This window comes from Maylandia zebra, linkage group LG2, assembly GCF_041146795.1.
Source record: "Maylandia zebra isolate NMK-2024a linkage group LG2, Mzebra_GT3a, whole genome shotgun sequence".
In the NCBI taxonomy this organism is placed as follows: Eukaryota; Metazoa; Chordata; class Actinopteri; order Cichliformes; family Cichlidae; genus Maylandia; species Maylandia zebra.
In genome coordinates this window covers 13,717,109-13,737,234 of record NC_135168.1, presented here as the reverse complement: position 1 = coordinate 13,737,234, position 20,126 = coordinate 13,717,109, and the positions used below count along the sequence as shown (strand labels likewise).

Sequence of the window (20,126 nt, the reverse complement as noted above, 5' to 3'; positions counted from 1 at the left end):
GACAGCAACATCTTTCCTCTTTAGAAAGCTGCTCTCTGTCCCAGGAGCTGTTGTCACAGTAACAGCAGGAACAGGAAGTCACATGCTCTCTGCTCTGTGATTGGCTGCTTCTTATCTCAGCTTCCTGCAGAGGGTGGGGTCTGCTGATAACGCACACCAACAGAAGTGTGACTTTCACTTCCTGTTTATTGCTGTTGTTCTTAAAGCTCTCAGGCGATGCTGCAGCGCCCCCTGCTGACACAAACTCCTCCCTCTGTCTCAGAGGTCACAGGTCAGCCTGCTGCAGAGGGTCTGCCTGTTCATGGACTTCCTGTTACAGAGACGGGTCTCAGCGTCAACACTAGTTTCTGATTGGACGGTGTGGAAAATGTTACGAGTTCAAAATATTGGGGATGGAGACAAGAGAAAAACCACAATAACAACACTGGTCCGGTCGGGTTGAGTCAAACGATGATTTTAATGATCACACACGTGGGAGATGGACACTGATGCAGACAGCCTCTGATCTCAAAATGGTGGAGCATTGCTCAAACTCTTATAGCCTCTGGTGCCTCCACCTTATCATAAAAGCCTAAACATTCACATGCTTTCTCTCACACAGCGCCTAAGCTACGACCTTGGCTCCCTGTTTATCTGCTCCTGCTGAGATGGGGCAGAAAACTCCAGCATGTTCTGTTCTAATCAGACAAATAAGGCGATGACTTTCTGCAAACAGTATTTCTTATAACTCAGCAGTATAATGCATCATAAAACAATATCATTCATTCACAATAAGTCAGCAGTTTAATACAATGCACATCAGTTTAACTAATGCAATAGTTATCAGCTTCTTCTAATTCAGGAGAATAATGCAAACTAAAACTACATAATAATTCACAATCTTTAATTAGGGGTATAACATGGCATAAAATAATATTATAATCTAACAAAACCCAGCTTCCTCCAGCCGAGTGATGTGTGGATTCATCACTCTCTGTGGATCAGTGTAAGTCTGTGTGTGGGTCAGCTGCAGGACTTGCTTGACCTTTGACCCTGGCAGACAGAGCTGGTTACTGCTGTGTGACTCCTGCCGTCGCTCCACTTTAAATTTTACTTAAAATAAGTCCTGACATGGCCCCGCCCCCTCTGACCTGCTGCTCCTGGATGTGCTGAGGACACAGCGGAGGCTCAGAGGGGGCGGGGCTTTTCCCGTGGCGGTAACCAAACTGCATTAGGTCGCTGCACTGCCAGTGTTTAACCACACCTCTTCTGACTGACCTTTGACCTCTGACATGTTGATTCGATCCTTATTTAATGACGTCTTTTATCTAGTGATTTAATTCTGTGTATTTATATGTGATGGTGTTCCTGAGTTCAGCCTCAGCTGATATCCACAGACGCTCCTATTGGCTGGTTTTAAAAACACATTTTTCCATTAAAGAGACTCTTTTAAAAACACGTCTGCCTGAAATTCACATTTTATTTATTTTGGGGGATTTTAACAGAGAGATAGAACTTTATGAATCCCTCATGTTTATCCTCCAGGAAATCCAGTTTGTAGCAGCAGAACACCGACAAATCTTTACACAGCACAGAATTAGGATATCAAATAAAGGGGAATAAGAGAATATGAATATAAGCATAAATATGTACATATATACACAGACCTCACACAGAGACAGCAGCTACACTGTGTGTGGATGTGATCCACAGTCACAGCTGTGGGTTTCAGTCAGTGTGTCTCTAACTTCATGGTCACATTTCAAAGCTTATTGGAGCCAGAAGATGTTCAAGTAAAAGATTTATTGCTGTACTCGTCTACCAGGATAACAGGAGGTTCATAAAGCTGTGTCATACTTCAGCTTTACATCATGCAGTAGTAGTTTATTAAACCCCCCAAAATATGACTATCCAGAGTTGGGACCAGGAAGCAGAGTTGCAGTCTTACACGCCTCTCTGCAGCTTCTCTCCTCCTGCTACCCCCCAAAAACCCATCTCCATAGAGACTGTGTCAGCTCCCAAACAGAAAAAAACAAACTAAAAACCAGCAACAAACAACTTAAACATAAACAATCACAAAGAAAGAACAATACAGTATCCACATCTGAACCAAAGAGTAAAACAGTGAAATGTGGATTATTAAACATTAGGTCTCTCTCCTCCAAGTCTCTGTTAGTACATGTTAGTAAAAACATTTCTGCATTTTACCCATATTTTATTTTTAACTCAAAATCAAAGATTCCAGATTCTCCTACATGTTGGTTTTGAATCAGATAGGACGACAGATTTCAGGTGGCCCTGTGTCTTTCTCTATTACATTTGCCACTGTGTAACTCAAAGTTATTTAAGGACTAGTTTATTTCAATGGATGAGTTTACTGACTGACGCGCAGAAGAAATAGTTCTTTATGGAGCCTAGATGGTGTGAATGATGAGACCAAAGACTGCAATATCTTGTACCAAAAATATATTGAATAAATGGAGGAAAGGGGAAATGGAACAAAATAATTAACACAACACACAACATAAATGCCCACAATTAAATAATAAATCAATGCTGTGATCTTTCTGTGCAAAAGTCCTTTTTGGTCCTTTTCTTTTTAAAGTTCACTTTTAAGGTATTCCTCCTTAGAGTCCAGCTTCATACAAATGGGGAAATATGTCCGTAATCCAAAGACGGCTAAGTGGGGGAAAGAGGGGAAACAAAGAATGGTCCTACCGGCTCGCCACTTCAATATGAAGAAGATTAATTCAAAGGGAGGGAACAAAACCTGATCTGTAGGTCAGAAAAACGTCCATTAGCACATCAAGTTCGATTCAGTTTACCGGTAAACAAATATATTTTTCTGCAAGCCTATGTAACAATGCAAATCATCATCAACCAATGTACAACAGTTAAATTATTAATTATCTTGGCTACGTAGCTTAATCTATACATTCCAGTAGCGTTCGCTACAAACAATACAAAAACAACAATAAAGGAAAACAGCTGTCTAACAGACAGCATAGCCGAATTCAAGGCAACACATAACAATAATCATTCAATTGCACTTTGTTTCAAAGTAAGCCCATTAAAGTGCTTAAGTAAATAAAAGTGTTCAAAAACAGCGGTTTTTGAGCCGGAGTTCTGCTCGCGGTGGGAACGCCGCCGCAAAAAGCCACTTTTTAATCGCGAAAACGATCGACTGGTTACTGACAACCAAAAGGTTGTTTTTGGTAGATATTAAAGATCATGGGTGGGCGGGGCAAATGGAGCAGTTTTCTACAGTCGAGTAAAATTCCAGGAAAGAGCTGGGTGTGGCTTTCCTTTAAATCACATGATCAACAGCTTTAAGATGGAGGCAACTCGCTCAGTGTTTCCTGTTTCATTCTTAGACTGTGGCGATGGTAAGTAGCAGCTTTTCACTTGTTACCTGGCATCTTTTCAGCCACCAATGATAGTCATTGTATGTTATCAACATTTCACTAACTATGTTTTCTCTCATGTTTAAAATAGGCCGACCAAGAGCAAAATAGGTATGTCTGCAGACTCTGCTGTAGCCAAAGTTATCAGATCTCCTGTGTCTTTAAATCCCTAACTGCTCGATCATTATCATTTTAGAAGACAACAATTTCTCAAAGGAGGTTCAAAACTAATGCCTACAAGATTACCAAGAGGATGGTTCGGGGCTCTTACATGACTCCGGGAAGTCAACACTTGGTGGATGAGGTGTGTTACCTTTGACACTTTTAAGACAGTCCTGTTTATCACTACTAACAATAAGCAAATATGTTTTCACTCAACAGATCCTTCACAGCATGTTGTTTCTGGGCAAAATCAACAACATCCCCTTTTCTCCAGAAGAAATCTTCCCTAATCCTTTTGTTTTGGGTTCTTTAATGAGAAGATATCCCAGGCCTTTAAAGTTGTATTCGACTCAGCTTCCCAGGCGAAGTCCCTTCTCCTGTGTGCTCGACATGGTAAGATAACTCTTCTCACATTTTCAGTCAATCTGACAAACTTCCAGTTTTTAGGAAAGTATAATGCAAAGTGCTTTTTTACTGAGAAATCCAAAGAAAATCCATACTGTACCTTATACTTCAACATATGCTTCTAGCTATACTTCTCCACCAAACACAGAGACTGCAGGAGAGCTGGAGACTTGCTTCAGAATTTGTTAGTTCTAAATAATGTCTAACAGACTCATTATTGGAGATGCTTACAGTCTTCAAGGCGTATATGATGCTGTCACTGTGTAGCTGCTGGATCTGTTAAGTCAGCTCAAAGACTCTAAATTCAGCGTGTTTTGACAGCCCGGCATAGCAAAATAGAAAAAAAAAAGGTCAATTAGCAAATTTAATTATAAATTAGTGAGAACAAAGATGGATTTTTGCTTATTGATTTAAAATTAAATAGATTTTTGTGACATGTTTCACCCCCTATCTTAAAATGTCTAAACCAAAAGCATCCAATGGTCCTGCATAGTTAAACAAGTCAAGCAGCGAAACAAACATGTTGATCAACTTTCTATGAAAAACAACTATATAATCAGGTGCAACACTTTGACCAGATCTGTAACTGTTTTCAGATCGTCCTGCAAAATAACTCAGAGAATGAAGAGCAAATAAAGCAGAGTCTGCAAGATCTCCTCACAGACTTGGACTTAGAAGAGAATAATAAAAAAAACAGCTTTCGTCTCGTCCACCATCTGCATTTCTCAAAAATCCCAAACCAACAAATCAGAAAGGTACTGCGGAGTCTCCATGTCCACCAAAGGTCCTAACGCTGGGAAAATTATGATTGCTGCCTCCTGTCTTAGCAAATGGCATAAATATGTATCTGGTGCGGTGATGACCTATTATCCAAACACAGTCCAGAAAGATTACTTTGATGGAACAATTGAAGTACCTGGAAATATCAGGTGTGAGGCTTTTTGTCTCCGTGATGGTGCCAGAATGAAGCCTTGCAGATCATGTAAGAATTTGTTTGGCTTGAACACAGAAGACCTCAGAGAGTGGCCATATGGTAACTGTGCTGAAGCTGAGAGCCTGAGCAATTTGCTTGAAAATGAGAGAGAAGTTGAAACACATGTGGATGAATACTCAGCTGAAAAGGATAACAGGCAGAGAGCTGAGGATGAGGTTGGTAGGGTTCTTAGAACCGTGTTGCAAAGGATTCGGTTTAACTGGACAGGTGAATTTTACAACCCAGAACAAGAGTGAGATTTCATGAAATCGTTTGCATTCATCATTCTGATAAATCAAAGATTCTTTGCTCTGACAGCATCTGTGTGGATTTTCTGTAATCACAGAGACGTGTATAAGCATGTTTACTTTCCATCTCCATGTAATTGTCACATTTAATAATTAAAACTGGCTTCTATGGGTTTTTGTTTGTTTGCTTACATATCTAGTGTTTAATGCAATATGAAGCATTATCAGACAGCATTTATTGGGAAGAATCCCATATTTATACTGGTCTGTACCCAGGGTACACAGAAAATAAAAACACATGTTTTCTTATTATGATCCCAACTATAATTTACTTAAGCAAAAGCACTACATGTGTAGTTATAATATTTATAGCAGTTACTGTTGAGCTTTAAATTTATCATCTTAAATGTTTATATGCTGATTATATTGCTTTATATAAGAAAGGCCTAACTCTGAGTACACTCTGTGCCAAAAAGTGCTGACAGGAAACTGCATGCTTTTGCAGAAACGTGCTTTTGCAGCTAGAAAGTGAAGCTGATATATATCAGTTTTAATTAGTTTTTACCAACTGCTTGCTAGGGCAATCCCACGAGTTTGGTGTTTTTGTATTGAACATGATTCCAAGTGCTTTCTATAACACATAGCAGAGGTGCCACAACAAAGACTGAGAAGAGGACAGGAAGAGACAGTGAAAGAGATGCACTCCTTCGCCATTCATGTTAAAGCGTTGCATAGCTTTAATTTTAGAGAGTGTTGCATAACTTTAGTCATTTTTCTACCACAGGTGAAGCCAAGAATTGTGAAGCTCTCTTTTGGCCAAATACCAGAATCTGTAAGAAGAAGAAAAAACAAACAATCAAATAGGTCATTATTAAGAGAACAACAATCTCTTGATGATTATCCACAGTGTCTTTGATAACTCTGAGATACAAACTGTCAAGTATATACACATCCCAGCAAACAATAGCTGTGTTTGACTAAAGCGATTAATAACAAGGACAGAGCTACAATCACTACAGTCAAACATAAAGGGCTTAATCCTGAATCCAAGTCTGAGCTGTGATGCCGTTGGTGCTGAAAGCTGCTCAGATCCTGAAGCTGCACGTTTTGTCTCTCTCTAACCAAACCAGCAGCAAAAGAAGACACATTTCGCTTGACATAAACATTGTCATGAATTCCCTCTTACTTTTGCTGGTTTGCTTCCACCACCATTAAAACACACACAGAAAAACAACACAGCACAGCTCTCTGCCTCTCTCAGTGTACTTTAAGAACACCGTTTCCCATCTCAAATCTCTGTTTTTGGCATTATTCGCTTGCTTGTTATGAAGCAGTCTACCGTTGCTTACAGCCATTTTTTTTTAATGACTTCCGACAAGACAGCCTCATTTCTGCTGTTCAATACCAAATTTTATTTATTTTCAAATTAAGTGAAACTGCAAAATGCTCTGCTGTGTCTCTATTAAAACCTCTTATTAAAACCTCTGAATCACTTCAGCAGCATCAGCCAATGTACATTTGTTGAGTCGTGGTTCTCGTCTGCTTTTGTTCTACTGCAGAATAATATTTTTAAGGTTATCTACTGTAAAAAGCTAGGCCAGGAAAATCTGCTTCATGGTTTTGTGTTTTATCCTCAGTTACTTTGACACAAAAGCATCTGCTGTGATGCTCACACCTCTGATGAAGTTTCACAAGTGTCAGTACTGATAAATGATCAGAATTATAATGTTTCTGACTCTCTGAGTAAGAATTAAATGGAATCTAATTGGGACCTTGTGAATTGGAATTGAACAGGTTCTAGAAATCAGTGATGATACTCAGCTCCAATACCCACCTATGATATTAGGCTGACGAACGCTGACTGGGTTTCATTTACCAGCTTTTTATGTTCTTCCTGCAGTTTCCTCCCCACATCACTCATCTTAACTTTTTTCCAGTCCTCCTCAGTGTAAACAGAACACACAACAATACAAAGAAAAGCTCAGGTGATTGATCTCTAACACTAGGCATCCCCAGTCTTATTCTTAGCAGTCTAACTTCTCACCATATCTTTGAAGGCCTCTCCATTGTAGTAGCGCTTGGATGCTGGATACTCTATCGTTTTGTCACATAGTTCCAGGAAACTGGAAGCCACCAGATGCAGCTCCTCTCCGTCATAGCCGTACAGCTTTTTGTCCTCACGCGTCATCAGCACAAGCTCGTCACATGGACATGAGGTGCCCTTTACCACACCAATAACCTGCATTTTTACAATCTCGGGAAGGTAGAATTTTCCCCAGGCGTTAACTTCATCATCATCCCCGTTGTATTTGGTGTTCTCAAGCTCTTCTATCCACAGGTCAGCACCACTTGGCTTCTTCAGGTGAACGCACATGCTTTTGTTTTTGGAAACAAAATCTTTCACCCATTTCAGGTACTTTTCACCTGGAAAGAAGCAGACAAGGAAATATGGATGAATGTAGAAGTGTTGGAAAAGACAAATAGCAAGGTTATCCTACAGCAGTTTGTGAAAATGTTGTATCTTGAAATAAGCAGGCAAAATGAGGATCTCACTTATCTCATATGTTCTGATACCGACTTTCTTCAGTTAAAAGACAAAAAAAAGGGCACACTGGAGGCTGACAGAGTGTGCAATGGTGGGAATCATTTTGCAGAACTCACTAAAGTTTGTTTCTCCTGGAACAAGCTTTTTACACTTCGGCAAATGAAAATACTGTGTTAAACTAAAAAAGAGCACCAGACCAAGGTCTACAGTACTAACAGAAAAGCATGCCGTTACCTGTTGCCTGTCGACACAGCTGCTGATCTTCCTCACCAAAAAAATGAGGATCCCTGAAAGGAATAGAAAGGTTATGTTAAAATGAATGACTGTCACGGTGATCATGGGAAGCTCCGAAATATCACAACAACAGCTACGAAATCACAAAATGCAGTGTGATGTCTGTAAGCACCAAACATGACATCTCTGCAAATTCATCTTGAAATATGTAGGTACCTCACACGTACAGCTGCAGCCATCTCAGCCATTTATCACTGTGGCTGCCAAGTGGCTGCCACTTCACAAGCGCATGGCACAACACAGAAGAGCCACCTCCACAGGACAAGACTCAGCAGTCCATCTGCATCTTAAGGATAAAGGACACTCTTTCGAGGATGCTAATGTTCACATTTTGGACAGAGAGGACAGATGGTTTGAAAGAGGAGTGAAAGAAGCCATCTATGTCCACTGTGAGCGACCATCTTTGAACAGAGGCGGGGTTTACGACACCAACTCTCTGCCATCTATAATCCAGTTTTGAGATCCTTCCCAGACGCCTTAACGCCCACTCACATCCTGGGCCATCTGACCTCAGGAATTCGCATGATAAGGTGGGGCCAGGTTTCACAATGAACTCACCCGAAACTGGCTGATTGGGACCCACACCCAGTTTCACACCTTGGCTCAGGCGATTAGAGGATCATCAGGGGTCCTTTTGTCCCTCTGTGGGGGGTCACTCCCACTAGGTTTATATCTGGGACTCTCCACCATTTGACCTTAGAACCGAAGAAGCTTCTCGGATGAGAGGTGAAACGTCTTCAAGTAACTTAAAGAAGTCCAGACGCTTTTCTTTGCAAGCTCCTTTGACTACGATGACCTGGATGACTGAGAACCTTCACAGACATAAGGTGAATGTGACAAACAAAGCGCCTTCTTGTTCTCTGTGATAATGTAAAGTTATTAATGAAAAAACAAACGAGTAAAAAACGGACTGGAAACATGTCTTCAATCAAAACTCGACAAAAACAAAGAAACAGCCTCACTTCTCTGCGACGCTCCCTAAAAATGACGTTACGTGTTACGTACCAGAGATTTCTATACAGCCCTTTATCAAGCCGAGAGAAAGTGACACAAAACCCTCCAACTAATAACGACTAGCAGAGAGGCTCAGCTGAGTGTAGTTACCTGGTTTGCAGACGCATACAGACGTTTCCTGTCCTCTCGGACGCAGCTGTGATAGAACATGTGGTGCATTACCGCCACCAACTGGCTTGGAGTGAGGACCGGAAATCGCTCATGCCAAATCAAAAAAAAAAAAAACATAAAGAAAGATTAAGTGAAGAGATAAATGAATACATTAAATCAAGAAGAAAAAAACCCACCACCGGACATATACATCCTCATATCCTTCTGTACAAATGAGTTTGTTTTAGAAACTGAAAAAAGCCACAAAACCTTCACATCTAGAAATCCTTTGCAGTAAAACTTGTTTTTTGGCAGGTTCCACAGGTTTTGAATCAGTTTTCTTCTTTATTCCTGATCATTTTGACAATGAAAAAGAACATGTTCTATAGGGCTTTGGAGTTGACGTCACGCCGCAATGCATTGTGGGAGCGCGGCACCATTTTCGAGGTCTACGAATCAAAACAAACACACTGTGTTGGAACGACGATTACAAGATGCTTAAAAGCAGCTCAAAAGAGAATGGACTGTATAGAGACCGATTGCGTCCAGAGGCAAAGCGGCGGTACTTGCAGAAAATAGCGTGCAGTGGAAATGTGGACCCGTATGAAATACGGCCGTGGAGTAGAAACCCTGAAGACGTAGCCTGATATATTTTCGTACCTTATCTGTGGAGTCAGCGCGTACAAGTCGTCATTCAAACAAAGGTAAGTCAGCTCGAGTACTGCGTGTGAAATGCGTTTGATTTCCCTGCAAACATTCACATTAGTGCAGCATAAATTCATTCATGAGGGGAAATTACAGTGAGAACATGTGGAGGCTGTTAGAGGGAGAAGATAGTGAGTTCAGTGCAGGGCTGTGCAGAGAGGTTTAAAGGGGCGGGTGCTCAAAGTTAAAAAGGGGCACATTGAACCAGGCTGAATAACAACAACACACATTCATCAAGAATCTAATATGGGAAGGGCAGGGCTGTGTTGGTCTGAGACTGTAGACATTAAAAAGTCCACAGGAGAGATGGTAGCTGATTAAACAAGTGTCATGAGATAATAACAAAATGCAAAGATTGGTGACAGCGCTTGGAACCATAAGGCAACAAAAAACTATGTATGTAAAAAAAAAAAAAAAAATATATATATATATATATATATATATACATACATACATACAGTGGGGCAAAAAAGTATTTAGTCAGCCACCGATTGTGCAAGTTCCCCCACTTAAAATTATGACAGAGGTCAGTAATTTGCACCAGAGGTACACTTCAACTGTGAGAGACAGAATGTGAAAAAAAAATCCATGAATCCACATGGTAGGATTTGTAAAGAATTTATTCGTAAATCAGGGTGGAAAATAAGTATTTGGTCACCTCAAACATGGAAGATCTCTGGCTCTCACAGACCTGTAACGTCTTCTGTAAGAAGCTTTTCTGTCCCCCACTCGTTACCTGTATGAATGGCACCTGTTTGAACTCATCATCTGTATAAAAGACACCTGTCCACAGCCTCAAACAGTCAGACTCCAAACTCTGCCATGGCCAAGACCAAAGAGCTTTCGAAGGACACCAGGAAAAGTATTGTAGACCTGCACCAGACTGGGAAGAGTGAATCTACAATAGGCAAGCAGCTTGGAACAACCAGGTCTCGTGAATGACGCCATTTTTACTCCACGTGAAGAGAAAAACATGTAAACAGATCGTGAGCATCAGATCTGTTTATGCTTCACAGTTTCCTGCTATCCAAAGACGTCAGCTGACGGCCCCGCCTGCCTTTGTTGTCCCTGCCCAGCCTTCCTGTCGTTATCCGTGTTTTTGCTCCCCATCCCCTCTGCCCTGTTGCCCTGACAACAGACAGACACCTAGGTTTCCTTGGCGACGGGGCAGTTTCCTGCCTCCCTACGCTGTGACTGTAGCACAGAGTGTATGATGTGATTTAAAAGCCAAACCTGGGGATGTGAGCGGTCCAACCTCACAGGACACGTCGAGCTTTGTCTGGTTTGGATTTAAGGAGCTACAGGTTAGAGGAGCAGGGACAGAAATCGTCTGTCAGTGTCCCCGTGAAGCCATCGCTGATGTGATTACTGCTGTTTCACATCAAACACTGCAGTTTTTCAGCAGTGGAAAGAAGCTGCTTTTGCTGGCATCCTTATTGAAGTTTAAAGTTTTCCATTTCTTAGAAAATGTTGCTTATTTTTCATCCTTTTAGGTGCAAATTATTCGTTTTACATATAAGTCATGCAGACCGTCAGTGGTGCAGGCGTGCGGCTGTGATTAACATTTCCCACCAAAGACCAGAACTGTGCTTTTCACAGATGAGAGCCGCTGCATGCTGAACACATGTGGAAGAGGCTGCAGAGCATCGTGCTGCTGGAACCTCGTCAGCACGGCTGCTCTGGTGTTTCAGTGATGGTCTGGGGGACATCCCAACCACTCAGCACCCTCAGCGTCGCTCTAATAACAGCTACTTATTAATAACATTTGTGCACGAAGCTGCCACATAACACCTGGATTCTTGGGGTGTCTCTGCACCTACACAGAATTGTTTCAGTGATGGATGGAAGAACCCTCAGACGATGCCTTGCGTTGGGTTCTGCGTCGACTGGACGCCTTGTGTCGGAGGTGAACCGTTTTGATTTAAAGGTTGATCGTAGCGCTCCCTCTGTGACTCCCAACATTAACTAGCTCACTCGTGAGCGAGAGAAGATCAGCTGTGATCCTGTCTGCTTCATGTCTGTCGTGCGTGCTCAGCACATATCGCAGGAACGTGAAATATTTTGTAGGTTGAGCACAACCAGTGTTCCCCAGTTTCATTACTGGGAGTTTGAAACCAGTGATTAGGCTGACCTGTACTGGCCTGATAAAGCACCGCTACTTGAAACACGTGTAAAAAGCTCGGTGTCTACATTGATGGTTCTTTTAAAGTGAAGAAGCAGGTGAGTGCAGTGTTCAGTCCTGCTTCTTTCAGTTAAGACAGCTGGCCAAGGTAAAGCCAGACCTCCTAACGTCTTTGAGCGTCTTATTCACCTTTCCCTTACTTGCAGATGAGACTACTGCAATTCATTGTGTTATGGTCTAGATCAGGCCTCCATCCATCGTCTTCAGATGGTTCAAAATGCAGCTGCTCGCCTGCTAACTGGTACCAAACGGAGAGAGCATATAACCCCAGTTTTAGCTTCTCTACACTGGCTTCCTGTCTCCTACAGGATCCAATTTAAACTTCTACATTTTGTTTTTAAGTCATTAATGCCCGAGCCCCTCCTCACCTGTCTGAGCCCCTCTCTGTTTATGCTCCAGGACAAACCACGAGGTCCAGCTCAAAACTAATGCTGTCCATCCCACGGACTGACCTCACATCCCGTGGTGATAGATCCGTCTCTGTGGCAGGTCCCAGACTCTGGAATAGTCTCCCCTTAAATATTAGATCTGCACAAACACTTGAGCAATTTAAATCTTTACTAAAGACACATTTCTATGCCCTGGCTTTTAACACACTATGACCCAAGCATTCTGGTCTTATTTGAATTAGTTTAGTTATTGTTTTAATTCTTTTACTGTCCTATTATTGTTTTTTACTGTTATTATTGTGTTACATTGTTGCTTTTAATACCATTTTTATATTGTTAAGCACTTTGTGCAGCATCGGCTGTTTGAAATGTGCTATAGAAATAAATTTGACCTTGAAACCAAATCTCCTTAGGAAGCGATTTTATTTTATTTATTTATTTAGGACCGTGCATGTTAATGAACATAAATGTAAAAAGAAAAATTACATGAATGTAAACATGCCAGATTATAGCCAAAGGCTAATTTCCATCTTTAATGAGGCCGTGTATTAAGTTTCACACAGCATGGGTGAAACAGCTACTAACCATCACTGCAAGCTCGACAGCAGGAGCCGTCTTCCTGTCGCAGTATACCCCAAACAGCTAATTATTGGACCGCAGGGAAATGGGACGGGTGTTGGTGCCATGAGGGAAAACCGTCGTTCTCCTCGCTCCTCCCTTTGCCTCCTGCTTGCTCCTCCCGACCCCGCTGGTCTCCGCTTTCCCCGACACTGATTAACCCCCCTCCTCTTCCCTAACAACGTTAGGCCCCTTTGATCTCCAGCACTTAAAACCAGCAGCTACCATTGTGCCATCCAAAACATCTCTGTGGTTGCTATGGTTATTCACTTAGATACAATTACTATAGCAACAGTGTTTCTGAGGGCTGGGGAGGAAGTGGCTCAGCAGGGATCCAGGTGGAGACACATGAAAGACACAGGCTGCATATAAACGGTGGATCGGTGAGGGCCGGCCCTCCTCGCCAGCCTCGCCATCGATACGATTTCCTCTTTATGTAAATACGTGACACAGATATGTATGTTGAAGAAAGACAGAACATCCTTTCACATGATCCTCTGACACACTCGTCTCTACAATTGGATGTGAAACAGACTTTAAAGGAAAGAAGTCGTGTCAGGTATTAACAGATATATCAAACACATTATCTTCATATTCAGGGGTTAAGACTCTGTCATCAAACACCTTTACAGAGAAAAGTAGCCAAGTGTGTGAGATGATAGCTACAGTGAGTGACAGCTTAGCAAAAATCCTGAAAGTTGGACACTTAATGTCAGCTTTGTCAGCCACACTGCAGAGCTCACAGAAGGCCCACAGCTCTGATGACTCAGTGGATGGAATAAAGCCCTCCAATGTGAACTGCACAGTAGGGCTGCCACGATTAGTCGACTAGTCACGATTATGTCGACTATTAAAATCGTCGACGACTAATTTAATAGTCGACGCATCGTTTGAAGCTTTGTAAGATCACAAAGGACGCAGGAATGAGTAGCAGGATTTAAGAGTGTAATAACGGACTGAAACAGAAGATGGCAGCACTGCATGTACAAAGGATGCCAGCTGCCGTTAAACCCCGAAGAAGAAGAAGCTGTGTCCCAGAATTCATAGCGCAGCTGTCAACAATGGCGACAGCTAGTTAGTTTTAACTTTACTCTTATTATTCTTTCTGGGTCACAAAATAAACGTTTAACATATTTTCAGGCGAGAATGTAGCTGTGTAAACCTCAAATATCTGCTCAGTTTATCAGGACACCACATATTTTCAAAAGCACTCCGACGTTTTCGGAGACGTCTGTTACCCACTAGCTCGTTAGCTAGGCGGGGGCAAGGCTAACTAGAGCCGTGAGAACACCGGACTCACGGCAAATCGTTTTCAAACCCACCACCGTCTTTCGCTACTCAGGTTAAACATATATATAAGTCACTTAGATAACTTACAAATGTTATTGTTTGGCTTTCTTTAGTATTTTATTTGTTCCTGAGTAAATCGGTTTGGCTGAGATTAAAGTTATAGTTTTTTGCACAGCTAAAACTGTCAAGCAGACAGCTGATTATCAGAAGTGTGAGACGCTGGAGAATATACTCCGGTGTCCTGTTATATTTTAGAAAGCAAGGAGTTTATTAAACTTCACCGAAACACTCTGCAAACTTCATTAAAAATTAATAAACTACCATCTTGTCTTTATTTTTAGTTAGCACAAACACTTAAAGCTGTAAGCTAATGATAGTTATATAAGAGCAGATGCTGCTGGTGCAATAAGCTGTACGTCCAATGGATGATGATCTGATTAGTCGACTATCAAAATAATCGTTTGTGGCAGCCCTACTGCACAGTGGTGTCATCATCACGTGTCCTTCATCTTCTCTGGGATGGATCAATAGATGGCTGATCCAGCCCCGTGTCATGAGGCAGCGCTGCCTGGTTGGCAGAATCTGACCCCAGACCAGCTATATACCATGTACAGTGTTCAATCAACCTTTCACTGGGCATGTGTATAAGGTCACAGCTGTCAGTGTGCTGGATATTTGCAGTGTTTTCAAATGTATTCCACTACAGACTACAGATTACATGCCCCAAAATGTATTCTGTAACGTTACTCAATGAGAGTAATGTATTCTGAATACTTTGGATTACTTAATATATTATCATGCTGTTTACAATTACATGAATGTACTGTTGCTGTGATTTATTACTGAAGGTCAGCGGCTCCGAACCGTAGTAAAGGGACCTCTGGCTAATACGTCGGGTTCGTGTCGGCTCGTAGCTGAAAACGAGCTTTACTTTGTTGTCTGGGTCAACTTTGCTAGCAGAGACAGAGAGGCGTTGAAAGGCTGCTCCAACAGAACTTATTGTCAAAGGAGCAGAACAGAGTCAAACCTCTGTTCTTAGAACTGAAGAAGCTTCTCGGATGAGAGGTGAAACGTCTTCAAGCAACTTAAAGAAGTCCAGACGCTTTTCTTTGCAAGCTCCTCAGACTACGATGACCTGGATGACTGAGAACCTTCACAGACAACAGAACTTATTGTTTTCGGAGGAAAACAGGAACACGGTGTACGGTCGAGTCTTAACAGCTTACTTACAGCTGGGCTCGTCAGGCTCTCTTCTTGCAGTGGTTATTATTATATTTACATGCTTCCAGCTCCCGTTTCTGCTCGGTGACAGCTCGTGCTTTTCCTTTCTCTCCCTCCTCGCTCACAGACACATCATGGGTACAGCAGTCCATTCTCCCTGCAGCACGGACTACACTGCCCATGATGCTACATTCTGCCTGTTAGCTTAGCACAACAACAACAAGGCCTCTCTCACCCAGGAAACACGCAGCGTGTCACCCTGTAACCATGGCAACCACAACGCTGCCGCCTGGAACAACAGAACATGTCAAACAAACCCAAACAGTCCTGACCCGCCACAATATGAACAGGAAAGTACCGCCGTGTAATCCATTTATTTCAACAAAGTAACTGTATTCTGAATACCACCTGTTTAAACGGTAACTGTAACAGAATACAGTTACTCGTACGTGTACTCTGTTACTCCCCAACACTGGATATTTGTCATATAATTGAAATATCATTAAACTCACTACTCGTACTCATAAATATGGTCCGTGTACAAAGCAGCGCCGTCTCTTTCTAACCATCCCTGCTCCAACAAACACGAGGTTGTTTCCATCGCTGCTGCTGTTCCATGTTGTTCAGCTCTTATTGTTACTGTAAGTCTCGTGTTTCTTATTTGTGTGAGGCTTTGCTCCTGCCCGTCACTCTGCTGCTGTTACATGTTGTACAGCTCTTATTGTTACTGTAAGTCTCGTGTTTCTTATTTGTGTGAGGCTTTGCTCCTGCCCGTCACTCTGCTGCTGTTACATGTTGTTCAGCTCTTATTGTTACTGTAAGTCTCGTGTTCCTCCTCCCTCCCCTCCCTCTCATAAAATATTGAGAGAGCCTGGCACTAGGCCAGACGCCCCCCTCCCTCTCTGCCAGGCAGACGGCCAGCTGACGGAGCATGTGGCTGTGGGAGGGGCACGAAGGGCGGCTCGGCTGAGGAGATATTTGTGGTGGCTGTTACAGAACTGCGCTACAACGCTGACATATTTGTCTCCGTGTTGTGGGTGCAGGCAGAGTTATGGCTGGATGGTGTTTATAGTGAACAGGCTCCCCTGTTGTTAAAGCAGAATCGTGTTTCTCATTTAAAGTGGCACATTTCTGAAATGTACAGTAACCATGAACATATTCGTTCTCTAAATGAACGCCACGAGTTGTTGCTGCTCTACTCTGAACTCATTCACACGAGCACTTTCTGCTCGAGTGCTTCCTCTGTTCACAGCCACACTCACGGATGCGCTGGAGAACAGCTCGGGTAAGAAGTGTGAACAACATGCTGGCATTTCATTCTACCTGCAGTGGTCAAATCAAGGCAGTGGTCAAATCTAGCTTCTTTCAGCTCAGGCAGCTGCAAAAACAAAGCCAATTCTTTCACGGCAGCACTTTGATCCACGCCTTTGTCAGCACTCGGCTGCATTACTGTGATGACCTTTATGTTGGAGCTGTGGGCGTCTCCACAGTGGGCCTGGGAAACTTTGAAAAGATGTTTTCTTCTTTCGGCCATAAAATCCAGATCTTGGTTTCCTCTTTGTGAGCACAACAGAGACTCCCCTTGTTTCTTACACAGCCCCCCTTTGGCTTTCATGCACACACACCCACTCAGGGAATAAAGTCACTGCAGCCATTTAGCTGCTTCTCAGCACTCGCTGCATAACCTGAGGTTGGTCAGCCGGTCGACTCGTCGTGCATAGTGACAAATGAGGGATTTCAAATATTTCCAAAGCGATGCATCAGGTTTCTTTGCAGATGAAGTGAGACGTGGATGTTTCACAGCACCAATGAAGATTGTGTTTAAGTGCAGCCGGGCGCACGCTCCCCCAGCGACGCCAGCTTCTTCTCACCGTGCAAACACTTTGATTTGAAATAGATTACAGCCGTGAGTGTTTGACTGTGATGGACTGGTGATGTGATCAGGGTCGCAGGTTTCCACCCGCCTCGTCTCTTTGCATGCAGTGAAGGAAACTATGCAAACTATGCAAGGTGTGCAGTAACAGGTCTGAACAAACCAGCAGCAAATAACTTCCAGTCTCCACAGGTTCAGTGCAGCTGGTGTAACAAACGTTTGGTTACAACATATTAATGTTCGCACACTGCTGTAAAAACAGTTTTATTAAAATGAACGTGCACTTTTGTAGAAGCTCGTGGTGAACGCTCCACTGCCTTTGTTTTATTGTTACTATTATGTTGTGATGGGTTGAACAGGATGACTTGAGACGTGTGCGATGTGACAGAATAGACAGATGGAAGCCTTCATGTTGGATCAGAACGACGTCGGGCTTGTTGGTCTGCTGTGGTTTGATCAGAAGACTTCCTCAGATCAGCACCGTGGCCCTCCTCTTCCTCTCCCCCATCTGCTTCTTCTAGCAGCTTCCAACACACTGAGGTCTCTGACAGTGAGAGTGACTCCAGTGTTCCTGTAACTTTGAAGCAGAGGTTCAAGACAGATTTGATCTTTCCTTTCCTTCTGTTTGGGATTGAAGTGATGTAATATCAGGGGGGGCAGGGGGGGCTATGATGTCCTGTCATTCTCATGTAAATCTGTGTTGGGAACATTAATGTTTAGTAAATGTGAAGTTAGCAGAGCAGTTTTGGTCTGAATCACTGACGTCTTTCTTAAATACTGCAGGAACAGTTAGGAGTGTAACTGTAATCTGTAACTGTAGTTTGGCTGAGCTGGAGTCTTTGGGTTCATCATGTCGTTGGATGCTCACCTCCTGCAGCTGCTGGCTGCTCTCCCAGATGAGAGATGATATCTGAATGTCCTTTATAATAACCTTAATTCACCTCGCACACACACAATGAGCTGTCTAATCAGCTGACCGGAGCAGGTGCTGTGTGTGAGAGCGATGTTGGGGTTGTGAGGGCCCAAAGAGCTGGATCTCAGCCCCTGTGGAGGACAGAGGCTGACATCCAGACGTCGCGTGCGTGGAAACCACTCCTCAGCTACTAGCTGCAGATGTGCAGTGCACATGTGGAACATGCAGCACCTTAAACCAACTTTTCCTCTGGAGTTGAACACTCTCCCTATCTGTTCACATACAGGTCTGTGTCCTCTGTACAAACCGCCGGTGACCGTAGCAAACTGGCAACCAGAGTAATGGTAAATGGTAAATGCACTGGTTCTTATACAGCACTCTTCTACCCTCCCTAAGCACTAAACCAGTTCCAGAGCATCTAATAAAAGCACTGGCAGCAACAGGGGCCAGTATCCCGCCCAAGGTGACTTTGGCACGCAGACTGGAGCAGCCGGGGATCGAACTACCGACTGACGTCCTGAGCCACAGTCGCCTCTTTTCCAGTAGAACATAACTGCCTCAGCTCAACTTGACTCTACTCGACTCTGTCTCTCAGTTACAGTTGAGCACCACCTCAGTGTGGGTGGGGCTGTTACAGCAACACAACCTGAAAGTCCCGTGATGTCATTTGTATGTGACGCAAACACAACAAGCGATGACATCCCGGTGATGGAACATCTGCACCCCGTCACTGGACTTCCTGTGTAGCCGTTTCCCTCGTTGCCAGGCAGGTTTGAGTCTTGAAGGGTTCGCTCTCATGTCACTTCCTGGCCATCGGCGGCATGTATCTGGGACACAAACTGGGCTTGGAACTGGGTGAGAGATGAAACTCCGAGAAGCTCTTCAGACGACGCTGACCTGCATGACTGAGGACCTGCACAGACTTGCTGCCTCGCTCTTTGTGAGGAACGTCCTTCAGGAGTATGAAAGGGAAACTAGCAGTTTATTGAAACCAGCTCCGCTTCAACCTCAGATGCACACAAAGTAGACTCGTTCCCCAAGAGTTTGCACTTTGGATCCCAGGTATCGAACCAGCAACCCTCTGATTAGCAGATGAGCCAGTCGGGCTACAGCTACCCTACGTGTGTGTGTGTGTTGCCTTTTCATTCACATAATCCATCTTATCTCTAATGAAAAAGCCAAATGAAATCCTCAGATTTGCCCCTCAGGTTCCCACAGTGTTCAGGTCACACCAGGCCACAGTCCCACATTTGAGCCACGACTGTGGGTCACACAGAGGACAGAGCATGTCCTTTAGCCTTCTTTGTTTTTGGATTGTGTGCCACAGAGTCTCCCTGAAGATGATTTTGGCACGTTTGCTGAGATTGTTTGAAAAACAAGCTGAAGAACACGTCCACGATGTCACAGCAGCTGTGGGCCTCGATGGAGCCCACGTTTGTCCTGGAGGCGTCCTCTGTGGAGTGAGGCCGGCTCACATGGTTCAGTCTGAACAGGGTGAAGCTCCAGCTTTGACCTGATTAACTTCCAGTAGTGGAAAAGCAGCTGTAGCTGCATTTTTCATCACTATTAATGGGATGCTGCTATGACCTGCTGTTAGTGGGAGCTCAAAGCCTGAGGCCATCATTAAGATCTGTGTGGGTCTGTGTGGGTCTGTGTGTGTGTGTGGGTCTGTGTGGGTCTGTGTGTGTGTGGGACACTCACTGAGTAGTAGTCGACTGACCGACCCAAACACGGTGACTTCATATCACAGGAAATATTCAGCTCAGGCTTCTGTCTGACGCTTTGCTGTCTCACATTTAAATCACAAAGGTTGTTTCTACA

General features: G+C 43.3%; 2 protein-coding genes and 1 long non-coding RNA gene across 3 annotated transcripts in view; 1 reads left to right on the top strand and 2 right to left on the bottom strand.

Annotated features, from left to right (window-relative positions):
* Nucleotides 1–20,126, bottom strand: part of LOC143413758 (protein NLRC3-like) — a 97,469-nt gene that overhangs the window by 44,011 nt on the left and 33,332 nt on the right. The window lies entirely within an intron of this gene.
* LOC112433871 (uncharacterized) lies at nt 3,094–5,181 on the top strand. The gene is made up of 4 exons (XR_013094207.1): nt 3,094–3,494; nt 3,580–3,687; nt 3,765–3,938; nt 4,547–5,181. It is a non-coding gene; the product is annotated as an uncharacterized LOC112433871 (long non-coding RNA).
* On the bottom strand, nt 7,204–8,026 carry LOC143413269 (uncharacterized). The gene is made up of 2 exons (XM_076876052.1): nt 7,951–8,026; nt 7,204–7,595 (listed from the first exon to the last, which is right to left on the bottom strand). The coding sequence occupies exon 2, from the start codon at nt 7,543–7,545 to the stop codon at nt 7,204–7,206; it is 342 nt and encodes a 113-aa protein (XP_076732167.1). The 5' UTR covers nt 7,546–7,595; nt 7,951–8,026.